This window comes from Rhamphochromis longiceps, linkage group LG3 (assembly GCF_057381845.1).
Source record: "Rhamphochromis longiceps isolate RC_006_pf linkage group LG3, R_longiceps_female_GT1.1, whole genome shotgun sequence".
In the NCBI taxonomy this organism is placed as follows: domain Eukaryota; kingdom Metazoa; phylum Chordata; class Actinopteri; order Cichliformes; family Cichlidae; genus Rhamphochromis; species Rhamphochromis longiceps.
This window is the reverse complement of record NC_140559.1, coordinates 17,590,312-17,608,713: the sequence shown is the minus strand read 5'-3', so window position 1 is coordinate 17,608,713 and position 18,402 is coordinate 17,590,312. Positions and strand designations below refer to the sequence as shown.

The following is an 18,402-nucleotide window of genomic DNA, read 5'->3' as shown; positions in this document are numbered from 1 at the left end:
TGCTACCAGAGATTATTTCCACTAATTAATTACCGTTGAGCTCAAAGGTTATATTAATAAACGGTTAACGAATGTGTATTTATGACGACGATTTGTGAGACTGGTAAACTTACCTTTGTTCGTACGATGGTCTTTCGTTCTACACGGTGCATTTCAAGGTCCTGCACCCATCCGTCGGTAAACTGTACCTGGGCTTGTTGCAGTGACCTGACGTTACTAAACTTCATGAGTGTATGCACTCACTCCAAGAACCGTATAATTATAAATCTGAGCGTGGTGAAAGTTGGGCAGCACGCTAATGTCTTTTGTCCCTCTGTGTGCTCGTAAGGGTCTGACACTTTCACTCCTTTGATTTTTTTCCTCGTATCTTTTCTTTGTCTTTTCGTCGAGTCTGTCTTTGTACGGACCGGCATTGTTCTCCTTTTGTTTTGTACATTCCTTTTTTGTGCGGCAAAGAAAAAAAAAGAAGGTATTGGAACCGGAGAATGAACATTTTGCGGCGCTGCAAACGCTTGCATTTGATGCGGTACTTGGATTGTTTTGCCACGAGTTCCCGGCATGCAATGCGCGAAAATCACGTGATTGCTAAACAAGGGGGAGGGTGCATCCGGCCTCCTCGGCTGTAATTGGTCCAGCCCAGAGTCGATCATGACCAATTGGCCAATCCAACACCTTTCATTATCTATACCCTTCCTAAAAATAAAAAAAATCCATCGGCCCATAAAGACAAAAAATCGCCAGCGGCCCACCGGGCAAATGCCCGGTATGTCCGATGGCCAATCCAGCTATGCACACAATGCACTCTGTTTAGACCCAGACCAAACAATATTTCGTCTTGATGCATTCTCAATCATCCAGCAAAGTAAATCTCCAAAAGTTGAATCTGTTCATCTGGACGTAGCGTTTTGTGGGTTTTCTATAATGTTACATCATATTCTATAAGGATGTTATGTGTTTGTAGACTTTCTGCCCAGTTTGACCCATTTAGCAGAAGTCAGCATGTTTAAGGCTCTGATATCTATTCTGTATGACTTAAAGCAGTTATGACATGGTCTGATTTTCTCACCCAATAAAGGAATATTTCATATATCAGTCTACTCTTCATTCTATCAGAAACAGTTATCACAGCTCGTACATTTTCATTTTGCACATATATGTAAGCATTGAGCCAAATTTAGTAATGCCAACAAATTAAATGAACAATATTTGTCTCTTACATATGATACATCTATACGTATTTATACACTGTAAAAGATTCTTGTCTTTGAGTGAAGATTTATGGTGATGGGAAATATAAATAACTGAAACTTGAATCTTTACTGAAGCTCAGTGTTTGACACAGAGTTCACTCACATGTGCTGTACCAGTGTACCTGCACATGTGATGTGACAATAAAAGTGAATTGTTCACGTGAATTGTTCAAGTTCACTGCTGTAATAACTAATAATGATTAATATAATAACTATAATATTGGCCATATCATATTTACACTGACTTTAGTCTCATGAACAACATAATTGTTATTTACTAGCTAATCTTAAAATGACTGTTCAGTACAGAAATGAAGCCCAACAATCATGTTTTACAGTCATGTGGTCTCAGCCTCAGATACTTATTAAATCACACAAAGCTCGTGTAGAAACAAACAAACAAATGAACAAAATATGTTCTCCTTCATTTCTCTCAAACAAAGCTGTATGAAACGTTTCCAGCGGTTAGTATAAAGGTTGCTAGGCAACCTGGGCAGTGAGACGGAGCTCGACCGGCATTTCACAAGCCTCGCACTTCCGGCCTTAGCGGTCTTTGAGTACGCGGCCCTTGTGGACCGTTAAGGCTGCGTACTTTAGGGCTGCAGAACCTGAATTGGGATACAGCCTAAAGCTGTTCCAATTCTCAGCACCGGTCCTCTCTTTCCCTGAGTCCTTAGCAAATCTCCTTCCCACGATGACGTTTCCATCGAGGGCAAGAAAAAGAGCTTAGGAAAAGGAGATAGGCGCTACTTTTGAAATAACACCCCACATGGTTACGTTGGTCTGCTTAGTCACGTGACCGCACAGCAACAAATCACAGCAGAGCCGGAAAAGGAGGCGGAGCAAAGTGTGTGTGCAGGAGAGGAGTCGAGCAGAGAGAGCTGCTTTTTCATGAAACGGGAGTAAAGTAGTAAACTTACAGGAACATATACCACTGCCAACGTTGGGATTAATTTCTGCATCGATCTGCACACCCTTGTGTCCTGGATCGTAGCCGAGATCAGCGTGAACCACGTGGGTCTCTGCTCCCTGATCTGTTTCTTAAGACTTTCAGCTTCATCACGGAGTTTCTCTCGGTTTGTGGGCTCATCTAAAGGTAATCACCGAGCCAACTTTAATGTGGGTTCAGTTTATGTTGTTGCTGTTAAGAATAATAGATTGCTTGGTATACACTGGAGTTAGACAGACTGTAGAGTTTGTGATTGTCTGCAACATTATAATCTGGCGGTTGCTATGGGATAAGAATACATACAGAAAAATAGTCTTTGAATATGAACAAAGGGTGCAGGGCAGGAGAAGAGCCAACCCTTAGGACAGGAAGCCACGGGTACAAGCGTGGGGGAGGGCAATCAGCCTTTAGGACTTCATAGGGCTTTGGAGTTGACGTCACGCCACAAAGCATTGTGGGAGCGCAGCGTCGTTTTCGGGGTCTACGAATCAAAACAAACACACTGTGTTGGAACGACGACTACAAGAAAGATGCTTAAAAGCAGCTTAAAAGAGAATGAACTGTCTAGAGACCGATTGCGTCCAGAGGCGAAGCGGCGGTACTTGCAGAAAATAGCGTGCATTGGAAATGTGGACCCGTATGAAATACGGCCGTGGAGTAGAAACCCTGAAGACCAACCGCTACTGACGTAGCCTGACATATTTTCGGACCTTGTCTGTGGAGTCAGCGCGTACAAGTCGTCATTCAAACAAAGGTAAGTCAGCTCGAGTACTGCGAGTGAAACACGTTTGATTTCCCTGCAAACATTCACATTAGTGCAGCATAAATTCATTCATGAGGGGAAATTACAGTGAGAACATGTGGAGGCTGTTAGAGGGATAACATAGTGAGTTCAGTGCATTGATGTGACATTGTCCTGAAGGATTGTTATTCTTTATGGTTAAAGAAATTGCACTATTCATATTTATTATAAATAATTCTAATTATACATCTTGCTTCCATGTTTGTATTCTGTGTCACTAAAAATACATTTTATTTTAGTTTTATACTTTGATCAATGACCTGCAGAATCTCCTTATTATATTAAGTGATTCATAATTGTCACTTTATGCTTTCTCCATCTCTAAAGTGATGACATCCTTGCATTACATACTTTAGGTTCATTTTCTGCAGGCAGGTTTCTGACAGAGAGCAGACAGATTTAGAATATAACATGCAGTGTTCTATAGATGGACACATAAAGAAATGAAAAATTACATGTATGTGCTAACTTTCTAAACACTTTGTTACATTTATGATAAAGTAGATTAAACACATTTACGTCGGCCTTGGCTCATTAGTTCTTGTCTTTAAATGAACTTTGTCTGTGTGTGTTTCAGGTCCTGCACTCTCAAAGACTGAATGAACCAGCATCGCAGCCATGGGTCACTGTGAGCATCACAGGGAAGGTTGAAGCCGCCCACTGCAGCTGTATGGCCGGAGTCGCAGAGACCTGCAGCCATGTCGCTGCTCTTCTGTTTAATGTAGAAGCAGCAGTGTTGATCTGTGGCACAAGGACTGTTACAGATGAACCTGCATACTGGGTTTTGCTGGGTAATATGACCAAGATACAGCCAGAGGTTGGCCATAAGATGGACTTCTCCTCTTCAGCTGCCCAAAAAAAGGCTCTTGATCAAAACATAAACAGACCATCTGTAGTGACAGGTAAAAGGAGCCGTCCTCAAAGCAGAAAAATCCCACCTGCTACTGTGGAGGAGTTGTCACTGCTATTGGATACTTTGCTGGAACACAGTAAAGCTGTGGGTTGTGGGAATGACCCATCATGTTTTATCTAGGGGTCTAGATTTATGCCTGTAGTGCACTGCCGTGTAAATAATTTGCATTTACTGAATATATACTGACTGAGTCCCACTGTTCAAAAGTTGAATAAAGAAACAAACTAATTTTTGCCTCTTTTTTTAATTTTATTAAAACCACTTTATAGAACATCACATCAGTAACAGTGTAGAATCCATGTCCTTTATAGTTTACAAATGACAAAATGTTTACACAAAATCATGAGTGTTTACATGATATCATTCACTACTAACATTAGTTTATTTACTGTATCTTTTGAAAAAATACAGCAAATTTAACAGCACAAGACTTAAGAGTATTTAACAGGAGCAGGTTTCATTCTTCCCTGGTTTTATTATCACACTGTTCACCAAACGCAGCAAACCTTCACCATCTTATCCTGAAGGGTCACCTCTTCACCCTCACATGGAAGAAGTAATCTGATTGGCATGGTGGTATGTTTGAAGCAGGTCCCTTGTGTATCACTGGAACTCAGTCATGATGTTTCATCCATTTCATCGGCTGGTTTGCTGCAATAATGCCAAATAATTAGCAACTCTATAAATAGAAGGTAGTTCTGCAAAATCACTCAGTAGGATGTTTGTTCTAATTTGCTATGAGCTCAGAGCGCATAGAAAATAAAACTAATAGGCTATAAAGAGTGATATGAACATATTGCCTACTGGTGTTGGCCAGAGGGGCCGATGGCGCGATATGGCAGCCTCGCTTCTGTCAGTCTGCCCCAGGGCAGCTGTGGCTACAACTGTAGCTGCCTCCACCAGTGTATGAATGTGAGAGTGAATGAATAGTGGTATTGTAAAGCGCTTTGGGTGCCTAGAAAAGCGCTATATAAATCCAATCCATTATTATTATTATTAGAACTTACCGGAATGAAAATGTCTGGAGCACCAACAGATATTTGGAGATGGAAGAGAACGTCAGCTCGTCTCACAGCTGCTCTCCAGGCTAGACGCCTGAGTTTTTTGCTAACATCGATACACGAGCTGCCTCGTGTTGCTTCCAGGTTGGGAAAGAATGAAAAGATAAACCATTTTCAAGCTTATTCTCTTGCCGGTTGTGTGATCGAACATTGCAGCTGACCACACAGCAAATACGAACCATGGCTGTTGTGTGTGACTTCGCTCCCTTTTCACTTGCGCTAGACTCCCAAAATGGCGGATCGGGCCAAAATCCTTTCCACGCCCACCCCCGTGACATCACGCTCCAAAGCCCAATAGAGATTGAAAATGTGACGTCACTCAGGGGTAAAACCGCAACGAATTCTGGGAACTCGTGGCAAGAGGTACTAGCGCACGCAGGCTTTCAATTGAAATCAGTTATACAGTGTTAGATTATAATATTATTTTATGCCATGTTATACCCCTAATTAAAGATTGTGAATTATTATGTAGTTTTAGTTTGCATCATTCTCCTGAATTAGAAGAAGCTGACAACTATTCCATTAGTTAAACTGATTTGCATTACATTAAACTGCTGACTTGTTGTGAATGAATGATATTGTTTTATGATGCAGTATACTGCTGAGTTATAAGAAATACTGTTTGCAGAAAGTCATTGCCTTATTATATATTATATTATAAAAAGAAACAAAAAATGGCAAGAAGCTGTTGTACAGTATTTGTGTACATGACAGCATTGCTGTCCAGCATTGTGTTTATCAAAACTCTTTTTACAAATCCTGCTGTGTGTGTGTCCCCCAGGTGATTAACAGGAGGAGAAGAGTCTGGTGGTGCAACGGAGGAACAATTTCATCCATTTGGACTCAGCTCAGCCACTACAGAGGAAACAATCAATGACTTCAACACAAAAGGTGAGAAAAATATCACAGTTACAATTAGGGATGCACCGATACTGGTATCGGGGCCGATACTGTAAAATGTGTGTGTACTCATACTTGTAAAAGTTAAGCGATACCATGAACCGATAATAATGTAGCCCGGATGGGAATTTGGGAGTAGATACTCATAATTCCCATGGACTTAAACGCCACGGTAACATAAGGTGTTCACAGTTGATGTTATGTGATGTAACTGTACCCAGAATGTAATTTGCCCTGTAATATGTCACAAGGTAAATACAGGTAATTAGAGCAATCAAACTGTTATGTTAATCATAAAGTATTATTTTATGGTATGTAACTCTGAATGGAGTTTAAATATTGTTCAGAGTTCTAATTTTCTGGAGGCCCGTGAAGGTAGCATAAAACGGGACCTGTGTATCTGTTGCAATGGAGGAGGAGAAGAGAACGGCATAGAGAGATGCACGAGGTTAGCTGAACCAAAGTGAGAGACTCGGCTAGTTTTACTGAGGTTAACTAGCACAAAAGAGTGTGTGACTAGAAAGCTAACCGTGTGAGAGCTTCGCAACAGAGTGTGGGTGAAGTGACTTTTTGTTTCAACGGTCGCACCACCGTGGAGTGGATTTAGTGTGGGACTGGTGAACGGTGACCTACCGAGCAACGGAACTGTAAGTCAGACTTTTGTGCTCTTACTGGGGAGAAGAGGATTTTTCTCCATCATCTGGCGTGAGCAGCAAACAGGCCTGCAACAAGTGTGAATGTGAGTGTGTGTGGGGCCCATGTGTGAATATTGTGTGTTTAGTGGATTTATATAACGTGTTTTGGAGTGTATATTAGTGAGTCACTTACCAAAAGGTGATAACATAAGTTGGGTTGTGTAATATAATTTGAAAGGGAATTATTTCATTTATACAGTACAGTGTATTTCATTTGGTTAAGGAATTGGAATATTATTTGAGTTTAAAAAAGGGAAGTGTTGTGATGTGTTCAGTAAACGTTTCGTTTGTGTTAAAGAGTTGTCTGGGGTCGTTTCTTTACTACTGGTTAAGTTTAACTTGTGTGTGGTAGAAGTATCGTTTTTTGTACTCAATATCTGCAAGTACTCAGATCCAAGTATCGGTATCGTATCGGTTTGGAAAAATGGGTGTCGTTGCATCCCTAGTTACAATATTACTGAAAGCTGGTGTGTTTTTAAAAACATGATAACAGCAGCTTTATCTTTTGCATCCTGGGCTCATCCATATATATGTCATCCAGGGAAGGACGGACGTTGTTTTGCTGTGCAGTATTTTAATGTGAAGTGTACATATTTATTTTTTATATTGCATGCATTGGTTATATTTTTGTGCAGTGTTTTATTTAGTTTGCATGTTTTAGTTGCCGGCAAATTGTCCTGGAGAGACTCCGCCTTTTCCCCCGTTTTTACTAATTGGACACACCTGAGAGAAAAGAAAAGGTAATTTACAGAGTGCTCAAGGACACATAAGAGGTTTGGAGCCGGTGTTCAACGAAAATGTAACACGGAGAATGCGAGACAGACAGAGGAAAGACACAGACGATCAGAGGGGAGAGCGAGAGACGATCAGAGAGTAGAGATGATCAGATGGAGCAGACGACCAGCGACTGGGAAGAGAGATTACCAGCGACTGGAAAGGGGAAACGATCAGAGGAAAAAAAGGCAGATGACCAGCGACTAGGGACGCGTAGCGGCAGTCTGGTGGCAATAACGACAAGAGCCAGCTCGTGCACTGCGGGAGAACAGAAGCAGTGAGACCGCGGTGCCGATTGCAGTTTGAGGAAGCGACGGGCGGAGTTGAGAGCTCTGCCCACCCGGGTAAGTCTTTGACTTATCCTTTTTATAAAGTAAACTGCCAAAGGAATAGTGACTGCCGCTCCCTCCCTTTCTTCAGTGCACCAGGACATGGAATGCGGGGAGGAAGGCGAGGACTCCGCTGGGTTTCCCTCTTTTAATACTACGCTGGACCTCTTAGTTTTCTGTGACTTTTAGGCCGTGGTGGATTCCACTGGACTTTTAATGTTGTGTGTTATTGATTTTTATTGTGTCTTCCCTTGGCCAAGGTTGTTTTAATTCATTTTATATTTTTAACTATTTAAACATAATAAATTATATTTTTAATTCTACAGTTTTGTTTCGTGTGCTTTTCCCTCGGCGGCTCCATTGCTCTGCCTGTTTTGAGGAAGGTTTCCTTCCTTTAAAAAACACAAATCACCTGTGGAAAGAAGATAAGAGAAAGATAAAACTCAGCCTTTCCGCACCGGTGTCACATATACAGAATCTACATTCGAATCAGAAACCACAGAAGTCACAAGAAAATACAAAGATCATATTTTATAAGCACACATTGAAACAACAATATCATCAGTTGAACTTGAAATTTCTTATGCGTAAAAGATTTTCTCTGCTGATCAATATTTCTTCAATAATGTCATTTTCATTACAACTCTCATTGTAGCACATCATTGTAATGTGATACTGCCACCAGAAGGTGGTGGAAACACACCAACAATGTGTTTGTTGACATGTTTGATTCCACCAATGGAGGGAGTTTCAGTTTGTTCCACGACTGCATTTCACTCACTGCCTCTATTTGTATCTCTGTCACTGCAGGACCAACATGGAGTGAGAAGTCAGCGCTCTCAGGAGGCCGACAAACCTCACAGAAGAAAAGGAGAGAAAACCTACACCTGTGATGAGTGTGGGAAGTATTTTACCCGGGCTGGAGACTTAAAAACTCACCAACTCTTCCACAGTGGAGTTAAAGCGTACAGCTGTGACTTGTGTGGAAAGTATTTTACCCGGGCTGGATACTTAAAAACTCACCAACTCTTCCACAGTGGAGTTAAAGCGTACAGCTGTGACTTGTGTGGAAAGTCTTTTACCCGGGCTGGAGACTTAAAAAGACACCAAGTCATCCACAGTGGAGTTAAACCTTACAGCTGTGACTTGTGTGGAAAGTCTTTTACCCAGGCTGGAAACTTAAAAACACACCAACTCATCCACAGTGGAGTTAAAGCGTATAGCTGTGACTTGTGTGGAAAGTCTTTTACCGAGGCTGGAAGCTTGAAAACACACCAACTCATCCACAGTGGAGTTAAAGCGTACAGCTGTGACTTGTGTGGAAAGTCTTTTACCGGGGGTGGAAGCTTAAAAACACACCAACTCATCCACAGTGGATTTAAACCTTACAGCTGTGAGTTGTGTGGAAAGTTTTTTACCCAGGCTGGAAACTTAAAAAGACACCAACTCCTCCACAGTGGAGTTAAAGCGTACAGCTGTGACTTGTGTGGAAAGTCTTTTACCGAGGGTGGAAACTTAAAAATGCACCAACTCATCCACAGTGGATTTAAACCTTACAGCTGTGAGTTGTGTGGAAAGTCTTTTACCCAGTCTGGAACCTTAAAAAAACACCAACTGATCCACAGTTGATTTAAAGCACACAACTGTGAGTTGTGTGGTAAGGCTCTGGAATTAACGTGTACAGCTGCGACTTTTGTGGAAAAAGTTTCATTGACAAACAGTACCGAAATATTCACTTACGGATTCACACTGGAATTGATGTTTCCTGCTGTGATCAGTGTGGGAAACTGTTTACAACAGATGCACAGTTACAACAACACATTGAGGAGAGACCTTATAAATGACCTGTGTGAGAAGACTTTTAAAGCTCCAAATCAGCTGAAAAAACACCAACAGATCCACTCCAGAAAGTAACTCTACAAGTGCAGTTACTGTGAGGATGTATTGATTTTTTATCTTGTAATTTTAACCTGATTGTTTGGAAAAATGAAGAAGTAACCCGAGTTTTATAGTGTAAACTGTAAAATTTAATTGGACGTTGGCAGAGATGCTTTTTATTTCAGGCGACGTTCAGGATAAAATTGTTGAAGGAATTCCCTGACATACAATGTCTTTGTTTAGGAGTGGAGCAAAGCACACTGATCCATTTCTCAACCCTGTCGTCACTGTGGTGGTGGGAAAGCGTTTCTCTTTAACCTTTGTGGAAAAACCTCCAATCACGAATGGGACCTAAAACCACATCAACGTAGCCACACTGGAGACAAAATGAACTACTGCAAAGAATGTGGGAGGGGATTCCACACACCAAGTACATTAAAACTACATGACCTCTTCCACAGTGGGGTCAAAAAGCACATCTGTGACCAGTGTGGGTCATCCTTCACCACTGCAGGAGCGACACCATACAAGTGCAGACACTGTGACAAAAGCTTCTCACAATCAGGTCATCGTAACAAACATGAACGTACACACATGGAAGTGAACTTCAGCTGTGACCAGTGTGACAAGAGCTTCAGGAATCTCAGTTCATACTCCGAACACAAACAATCCCACACTGTAAATAAACTGTTTCACTGTTACCAATGTGCAAAAACCTTCACTTCATTGTCTGCTCTGTGCAAACATCAGCCTGATCATGCAGGACTGAAATCACTGGATCACAATGAATCTGAAGAGAGAGAAAGATCCTCTTCTGGTTTCAGGGTCAGACTTAAAAACCTTGAGATCAGGCTCCACAGAGTTCAGATGGAATCTCCTGTAAAGAGTGTCAGCTGATGCCACACTAGGATCTGATGAGTAGTGATGGGCAGATGATGCCTCATGAAGCACTGAAGCTTTTCATCCAATTGGTTCACCCCAACGCGAAGCTTCTTGAAGCTTCATTTGCTCTAGCAGGACACCTACTGGACGTAAAAATATTAGTTGGCATGAATTTGAAGAGTGTGGCATTTTGCACACAGCCTGTAACTGTCAACAACAAATGGAGTGTGTAAAACATCTATATTGTAGTGATGGCAGTATACTGTGTATAGTTATGCTGGCAGTATGGAAAATGATTATTTGCGGCAAAGTTCGAACCGCTTCCTGAACCAGTCATGTGGTACAGCCGGGCAGCGAGGCTTCGGACGTCATCATTTTCAGCTCCTCCCATAAATGAAGCAAGCCTCGATACACGCTTCGCGGAAACGCCCCCTCCATTACTCGACACACGCTTCGAAACCTCGATACAGAACGTCACATCACTACTGATGAGGTAGCTCTGATTTCTGGACCTGCAGTGAATAATTCTGAATGTTACATTTAGGAAGCTGCATGTATAGATATGCATATCAAGTTTATTTTTTTTCCTTTTAGGGGTTTTAATTCTCTAAAATGTTATCCCTGTTACATTTTATCCTTTGTTTCCTTAGGATACAGTAGTGTTTAGTAGTTGTATTCATTTTATGTGTTAGCTAAGTTAAATTTCAATCCTTCATTCATATTTAATCTTTTGCTGTTGTAAAATCTTCTCTTAAATCATTTTCTCCCAAAACTGCAAATGTTTTCACAGCAGTTGCTCTTAAAACCTCCAAAATGAACTAAATCTGTCCACCAGCTTTGAAACAACACCTGCTGTGACTTTATGTCCAGAAAAAAGAAACTCAAGCTAAACTGGTTTTGGGCTGTACTTCCATGTAATGCCAGTTTGTACCAGAAGATGGAGCAGTGAGTCAGTGTAACCTTTATTCAATTAGGCAAAGACCACATTCGTATTCACAGTGGCAGCAAAGAAATGTTGAAAGTTATAAACAGCAGCACACATCAGGACCAATTTAAAGATCACAGATGACTACTTTTACTTAATTCAAATTCCTTCAAATTTTCGGCTCCTCCTTTCACTTTAGTGTATTTACTGTATCTTTGAAGTCCACATGTTGTTTTTTTAATGAATTCATTTTGATCCACATGTTCTGCAGCTCTTTCCCTGTTGATTTGAAGTTTGTATTATGAAATCTTGATAATGTTAAAGCATTAGTTATATTTGATGAACTCTATGTAAAATTTGTCTTATTAAACAGTTTGTTGTGAAAATGAAGAAATGGTCTCAGAACAAGTAGTTTGAGCCATGATTTCAGATTCAAACTAATTTAACTGTTTTCAGTGGTACATGTGGAGGTTTATCAGAGGAGGCGACTTGGCTGTTCTCCACTCACACAGAACAGGGTTCCTGTAGTTCATTAAAAACTCTGAAATGATCTTCAAGGACCAAAATATTTGATTTTTCTCAAAAACCTGCTGTGGGCATGACGTTTTTAGAGAGTGTGCATTGTGATTAACATCTCACACATTCCAATAAAGCAGATGTTCCTGCATTGCAACAGCGCTTTGCAGATGTGTTCTCCCCCCTTCCCGTGTGCACGACTCTCATGGAGCACCACTTTGAAACGCAGCTGATTGGCAGATTCCCTTGTCTGCAGAGTCCAAAGACAAAAACCGCCTCCTCCACTCTGTGTGGTTCGTACCAATTCGTCACACTTCCGTTTGGCTTGTTTGAAGCCCCGCCATTTTTCAGAACCTCCTGTAGTGATAGCTGAGTCCTCACACTGCATATGCTGTTTCCTACCTGGATGATGTCATCATTCATAGTGATACCTCGGTGGAGTATGTGCAGTGGTTGGTCACAGTCCCGGATTCCCTGAGGCAGGCAGGGCTGATGGCAAAACCGAAGAAGTGTGTGGTTGGATGGAGGGAGGTACAGAGTTTTTGGTACAATTTTGAGACCCCATTTGGAGGCTGATTACACCACAGCGATGTGATGAAGGCTGTCCCAATTCCAAATGCGGCCGGAAATGCGCACTTCATTTCCCCGGACTTGAAGGATGAGTCAGGTGTATCATTTGTGGCACAACATATCCCAGAATTCATAGCGCAGCCTTTACTGTGGCTAATTTTTTTTTTTTTAAAAACGGCAGATGGCAGAAGAGTAAACTTTTAAATGTAAGTATTGAATTTTCAGACCTCATCAGTTAACGCTGTCCATGCAGATATTATAGATTTGTAAATGATTACCTAACAATCTTGTCAACACAAAGTTCTTTACTGACAGGCAGTGGGGAGAGGGGACACTTGGGCAGTGCATTTACTGCATATAATGTGTTATCAGCCTTTTCATCTTTTCTCATTACCCACAGCTGCATCCACTTCTGTTGGGCTTAGGCTACTCACTAGGGCTGGGTATCATCACTGATTTCTATAATTGATTTGATTAAATTCAATTTTGACTCAGTAACTGTTTCAAAGTAACTGAGGATAAAACACAGACAAACAGCAAGCTAAGCGCTTTTAAATTTGGCATAATTTAAAAAAAAATGTATTAAACAGCAAAAATGAAGCTTTCTTTTTGCCGGAGAGGAACAAAAGCTGCAGCTCAGAATCAGTGAGATGTTGACTTTCTGCCCCGACGGCGTGTCTGTCAAGTTTCAGTGCTTCGTTTAAACTGTATGATACTTATGTATTTAATTTTATATGTGATAGAAGTGACAGATTTATAAAGCGAGGCAAATTATTGTGATGTCACAATTGCAGGATGATCTACTAACAGTGTGTTTTATATCTCTCTAAGAAGAAGCCACTTCAGTTCAGTAAAAATCAGCTTTCTGCTGAGAGCAGCACCAATTAGTGGCTCAACAATACAGAGTAAGCTCGTGATTCATGCAAGTGTTTCTCACTATCACAACCACAGCAAGAACAAGACAGGATTCTGTGGTAGATTTTGTGCAATTTTGTACGTTACATTTGTGTCACTCGTTTAAATCTTCTTCTCCTGGAAGTAAAACTCTTACAAACACATATGTCATAACTTCAGTCACAAACTGACACTAAGTCTCTTCAGTAAATCCAGCAGCTTTTTAACATCAAAAGATGTCTTTGAGCTGCTGCAGATGTTAGTAAATCTGACCCTAAATGTTCCTTCTTCTTTAAAATTCAAACTTTGTAATGAAAGGATATTTTGAAAAGGCTGTTCTCGTTTATATGACCTCCATAAAACAACAGGGTTAGAACACATTGTGACGAAGTAAGATGTTTGTTTTGTAGTCCATCTTCTGCACAATGTAGTTTCAACAGGCGGACATCCGGTGTTCTGACAAACCATCCTACTTTGGCAAACCGTCCTACCAGTAGGATAATTTTACGCTGCCATATGACAAACTGCCCTACTTTGGCAAAATGTCCTACTGTATGTAATTTATGCACATTTCTGCTGCCAAACAATAATTCCAGCACAAATTTAAGTAGGTATGACGGTTTGCCACTTAACTTTGCCCATCAGAGTATGTTTGTAGCTGATATTCATAAAGCCAGTTCGGTTTGACACTTCTTTTTACCCATTAAAGTGTGCTTGTAGGTCACATTCACAAAGGTAGCATGTTTTGGCACGTAATTCTTCCCATCAGAATTATGCTTCTTGCTCTTATTAGCAAAGGTAGCATGTTTTGGCACGTAATTCTTCCCATCAGAATTATGCTTCTAGTTTATAATAACAACAGTATCATGGTTTGGCACTTGTTTGTAGAAGCAGTCTGCATGCCAAGGTGCTTAAGTTATACAGCTGTCACCAATGAAGTGATTGGAACACCTGACTATATAAACTTTGACAATGAACTCACTCCATTATAGTTACAGTATATATTTACAGATACATATATTTCACATTTATAGATCCAACAGAACACAGGGAGAAAGAACTGAAAAAGAAACAGTGTACAAATTATGTACATTTGTTGCACAGGTACTTGACCAGGCTGCTCTCATATTGAACACATCCAAAATGTGACCATCTGGAACAAAACTCGCACTGCACCTGAAGAGGGAGAAGGGGGGGGGGGGGGGGGTAAGTGTGTTAACCAACATTATGAATTTGATGAGAAAATAATTACTACAGTGGCTTGCAAAAGTTTCGGCCCCCGTGAACTTTTCCACATTTTGTCAGATTGCATTCACAAACATGAATCAATTTTATTGGAATTCCACGTGAAAGACCAATGTCTCTACCAGTCTCTAGCTGGTAGAGACAGACCCTAAAAGACTGGCAGCTGTAATTGCAGATAAAGGTGGTTCTACAAAGTATTGACTCAGGGGGCTGAATAATTACGCACACCCCACTTTTCAGTTATTCATTTGTAAAAATTGTTTGGAATCATGTATGATTGTTGTTCCACTTCTCACGTGTACACCACTTTGTGTTGGTCTTTCACGTGGAATTCCAATTAAAATTGATTTGTGTTTGTGGCTGTAATGTGACAAAATGTGGAAAAGTTCAAGGGGGCCGAATACTATTGCAAGCCACTGTATATTGCATTTGTGGTTTATTTGTTTTACCATTTAAATCATACTGGACTCAGGATCGGCTTCCAGCATGGAACAAACCACACAGTAGTCATCAGCATTACCTAGAAACACACTGACATTAAACCTAACAGTTTTAAACAAAACTGAAAGTGCTATTGCAATACAAAAGCACATGACTCAACTTACTTTGATGTTCTAGCAGTTCGCAAGCAATTTCAGTGCGGTGCAGCCCAATGGCTTCTGGAGTGGACAGCACCCTAGTAACCTCTCCACTCAGAAGGTAGTGTTCGGCAAACTGTAAAATATGTTACAGTAATTGCAATTGATTAACTTAATTCTAGTTAAATACGTTAAATACAATTGCTTATTAAATACCTTCAACACTAAAACTCCACAACTGCTGGAGTCCATCTGCTTGTTATGTGGCAGAGTCTCCATTTTCCAATCCACTCGGGACTCTTCCTTTCCTTTCATCTTCAGAAAATTCCTAATAAAAACAAAACAAGTTTTTAAAATGTAGCCAGCATTTTGCTCTAAATAAAAAGAAAAAAAAACCCCCACAAACCAAACAACCTAAAACAGATAATTAATGAATGATGAATACCTCCAGTTACGCATAACTTTCCTTTCATAACAACCTTCATTTCCAAGCGGGTCTAACAGCAGTACAGATTGTGAGGAGATTTTGACTACCTAAAATAAAAATGAGCTACAAGCATAGTTTGATGGGTAAACGGGGCATAATATTTACCTGAATACACTGCAACGGTTGCACAGCAGTCAGTGGTTTCCCAACTTTTTGACACTGGTCACATTCCTGAATCTTTAAGGTAAAAATATTTATGGAGTTCACGTAAATGTTCAACATTCTCATTTGTAAAAAACAAAAACACTTAATGACATATTCTCTAACGAACAAACTATTTAGCAACAATAGTTTGTGTGTGTGTCTTCAAATCTCTGCCAGGCCTACAGGTTATTACTGTAATATCACTAATTAACCATATTTATATATTTTGCAAGTGTACAGTTTCTCTTTTAACTGATATCAAAAAATTTGCTTATTTTAAACGCTATTTAACAACAGTACAAACAGTTAATACATAACCATGTTTTATGGTCAACTGTCATACCAAACCAGTAAAATCTGGAACACACTGCATTTAGCGTTTTGTGTGTGCCAGTGTGTCCTCCAATTGGAGATGAATGAAACTCATGAAATATCTTCCTGGCATCATCCATGGTTTTTACTACTCTTCTGGTTCCAACAAAGAGTTCTCCATCTGCAGTAAAACAATATATATTTAGAAATTAATTTAACCACATATGAGTTGTTAGTATTAACAATAAATTACTGACCCTTTTGTTTGAATTTTGAGGCATATCTTCTGAGGTTTTGCCTCTGAGCCTTGTCATATCCTGAAGGGTAGAAGCCCGCAGAAATGAACGCGTAAATCTCTTCCCACTTCTTCTCCATATCTACGAATGTCAGTAAACATTTTCTTATGAGCTTCAATATGTGCAGTTGACAATGCAAATAATTTAACTTATTAAACAACGAGATTACCGAAACAGCCTTAAAACACCGAAGCTGCGGACTCAAAAGTGTTGTGCAAATACCACGCGTCCAGTAACTTGACAGCAGACTTCACCGAATCTGCAAATTCGACAGTTTTGTGCAGAAAGCAGATAGCGACTTCACTTTAATATTGACAAACAATCACAAAGGCTTAAAAAATCAAGTATCAACGTCTATAAAAAGTACTAATACTTACTACTTACCTATTCTCCTGCAAATATGACAATTGAGTAGCGTGAAATCACAGCCGGATGCGCTTAGCTTCCCTTTTTGTGTTGTGCGCATGCGCGTACATGCTCAGGAACAACGGGTAGGACGGTTTACGGGGTAGGAGAAATTCCCAGAACACCGGTGTCACATTGTTACAGAGTGTAAGGCTGTTCCAATTCTCAGCATCGCTCCTCTCTTTCCCTGAGTCCTTATCAAATCTCCTTCCCACGATGACGTTTTCATCGAAGCCAAGGAAAAGTTTAGGAAAAGGAGATAGGCGCTACTTTTGAAATAACACCCCACGTGGTTACACTGCGGTCAAGTGAGCCCTCACTTACGAAGTCGCAGTCAAGCTAGCCGCCCCGCCAGCCGCACCGAAAATGTGGTTGCACTACTCTTACGTATATTACGGTATGGGTGAAAACCGGCTTAGAAACGCAGTGTTTTGTGTCCTGACACTATTTTACTTCACAATCCACTCCCATTTTTAGTGTATCTCCACTTTCCCCCCTGTGATCCACAGCCCAAATTACTGTATGATTCAGAGAAAATTAACAATAAAATTTACCCAATTTACTCAACTATACTTTTAATGTCCTCATCTTTGACCTCAGATTACAGGAAAACTGTAAGAGGTGACGCAGATATTTCACTGGATTATGACTCTGGGTGACCCCCACTCTGCACCCTGTGATCCACAGCCAAAATTACTGTACGGATTTTGAGAAAATTCATAGCAAAATCTTTCCATTGTGCTTTACTGTACTCCACATATTAACATCTTTGAGCTCCGATTACAGGAAAATTGTAAGAGGTGACGCAGATATTTCACTGGATTCTGACTCTAGGCTGTCGCCACTCTTCACCCTGTGATCCACAGCCAAAATTACTGTATGGATTTTGAGAAAATTCATAGCAAAATCTTCCCATTATGCTTTACTGTACTCCACATATTGATATCTTTGAGCTCTGATTACAGGAAAACTGTAAGAGGTGACACAGATATTTCACTGGATTCTGACTCTGGGGGACCCCCACTCTGCACCCTGTGATCCACAGCCAAAATTACTGTACGGATTTTGAGAAAATTGATAGTAAACTTTGCACAATTTACTCTACTGTACTCTATATATTCTCATCTTTGAGCTTAGATTAAAGGAAAACTGTAAGAGGTGACGCAGATATCTCACTGGATTATGACTCTGGGTGACCCCCACTCTGCACCCTGTGATCCACAGCAAAAATTACTGTATGGATTTTGAGAAAATTCATAGCAAAATCTTCCCATTTTGCTTTACTGTACTTTATACATTGACATCTTTGAGCTCCGATTACAGGAAAACTGTAAGAGGTGACGCAGATATTTCACTGGGTTATGAATCTAGGCTGTCGCCACTCTGCACCCTGTCATCCACAGCCAAAATTACTGTACAGTTTTTGAGAAAATTGATAGTAAACTTTGCACAATTTACTGTACTATACTCTATATATTCTCATCTTTAAGCTCAGATTACAGAAAAACTGTAAGAGGTGATGCAGATATTTCACTGGATTATGAATCTAGGCCATCTCCACTCTGCACCCTGTGATCCACAGCCAAAATTACTGTAC

General features: G+C 40.4%; 2 protein-coding genes across 4 annotated transcripts; one reads left to right on the top strand and one right to left on the bottom strand.

The window, feature by feature from the left end:
• Window positions 1-1,814: 1,814 nt before the first annotated feature.
• LOC146673233 (uncharacterized) lies at window positions 1,815-11,752 on the top strand. Of its 2 annotated transcripts, XM_085401901.1 has the most exons (4): window positions 1,815-2,346; window positions 5,199-5,338; window positions 5,757-5,866; window positions 8,484-11,752. In XM_085401901.1, exons 3-4 carry the CDS (start codon window positions 5,849-5,851, stop codon window positions 9,300-9,302), a joined length of 837 nt encoding a protein of 278 aa, XP_085258027.1. In that variant the 5' UTR covers window positions 1,815-2,346; window positions 5,199-5,338; window positions 5,757-5,848; the 3' UTR covers window positions 9,303-11,752. The 2 variants fall into 2 exon arrangements, with proteins under 2 accessions (XP_085258027.1, XP_085258026.1); XM_085401900.1 differs by lacking the exon at window positions 5,199-5,338.
• Window positions 11,753-14,324: 2,572 nt separating this feature from the next.
• On the bottom strand, window positions 14,325-17,434 carry LOC146673232 (uncharacterized). Of its 2 annotated transcripts, none has more exons than XR_014910593.1 (9): window positions 16,785-17,431; window positions 16,570-16,659; window positions 16,362-16,481; window positions 16,136-16,285; window positions 15,754-15,825; window positions 15,378-15,489; window positions 15,189-15,297; window positions 15,033-15,103; window positions 14,325-14,514 (listed from the first exon to the last, which is right to left on the bottom strand). XR_014910593.1 is itself a non-coding variant. In XM_085402277.1 (9 exons), exons 3-6 carry the CDS (start codon window positions 16,477-16,479, stop codon window positions 15,421-15,423), a joined length of 384 nt encoding a protein of 127 aa, XP_085258403.1. In that variant the 5' UTR covers window positions 16,480-16,481; window positions 16,570-16,659; window positions 16,785-17,434; the 3' UTR covers window positions 14,325-14,514; window positions 15,033-15,103; window positions 15,189-15,297; window positions 15,378-15,420. The 2 variants fall into 2 exon arrangements, 1 of the variants encoding a protein (XP_085258403.1); XM_085402277.1 differs by having other exon boundaries at window positions 16,161-16,285; window positions 16,785-17,434.
• Between the last annotated feature and the right edge of the window lie 968 nt (window positions 17,435-18,402).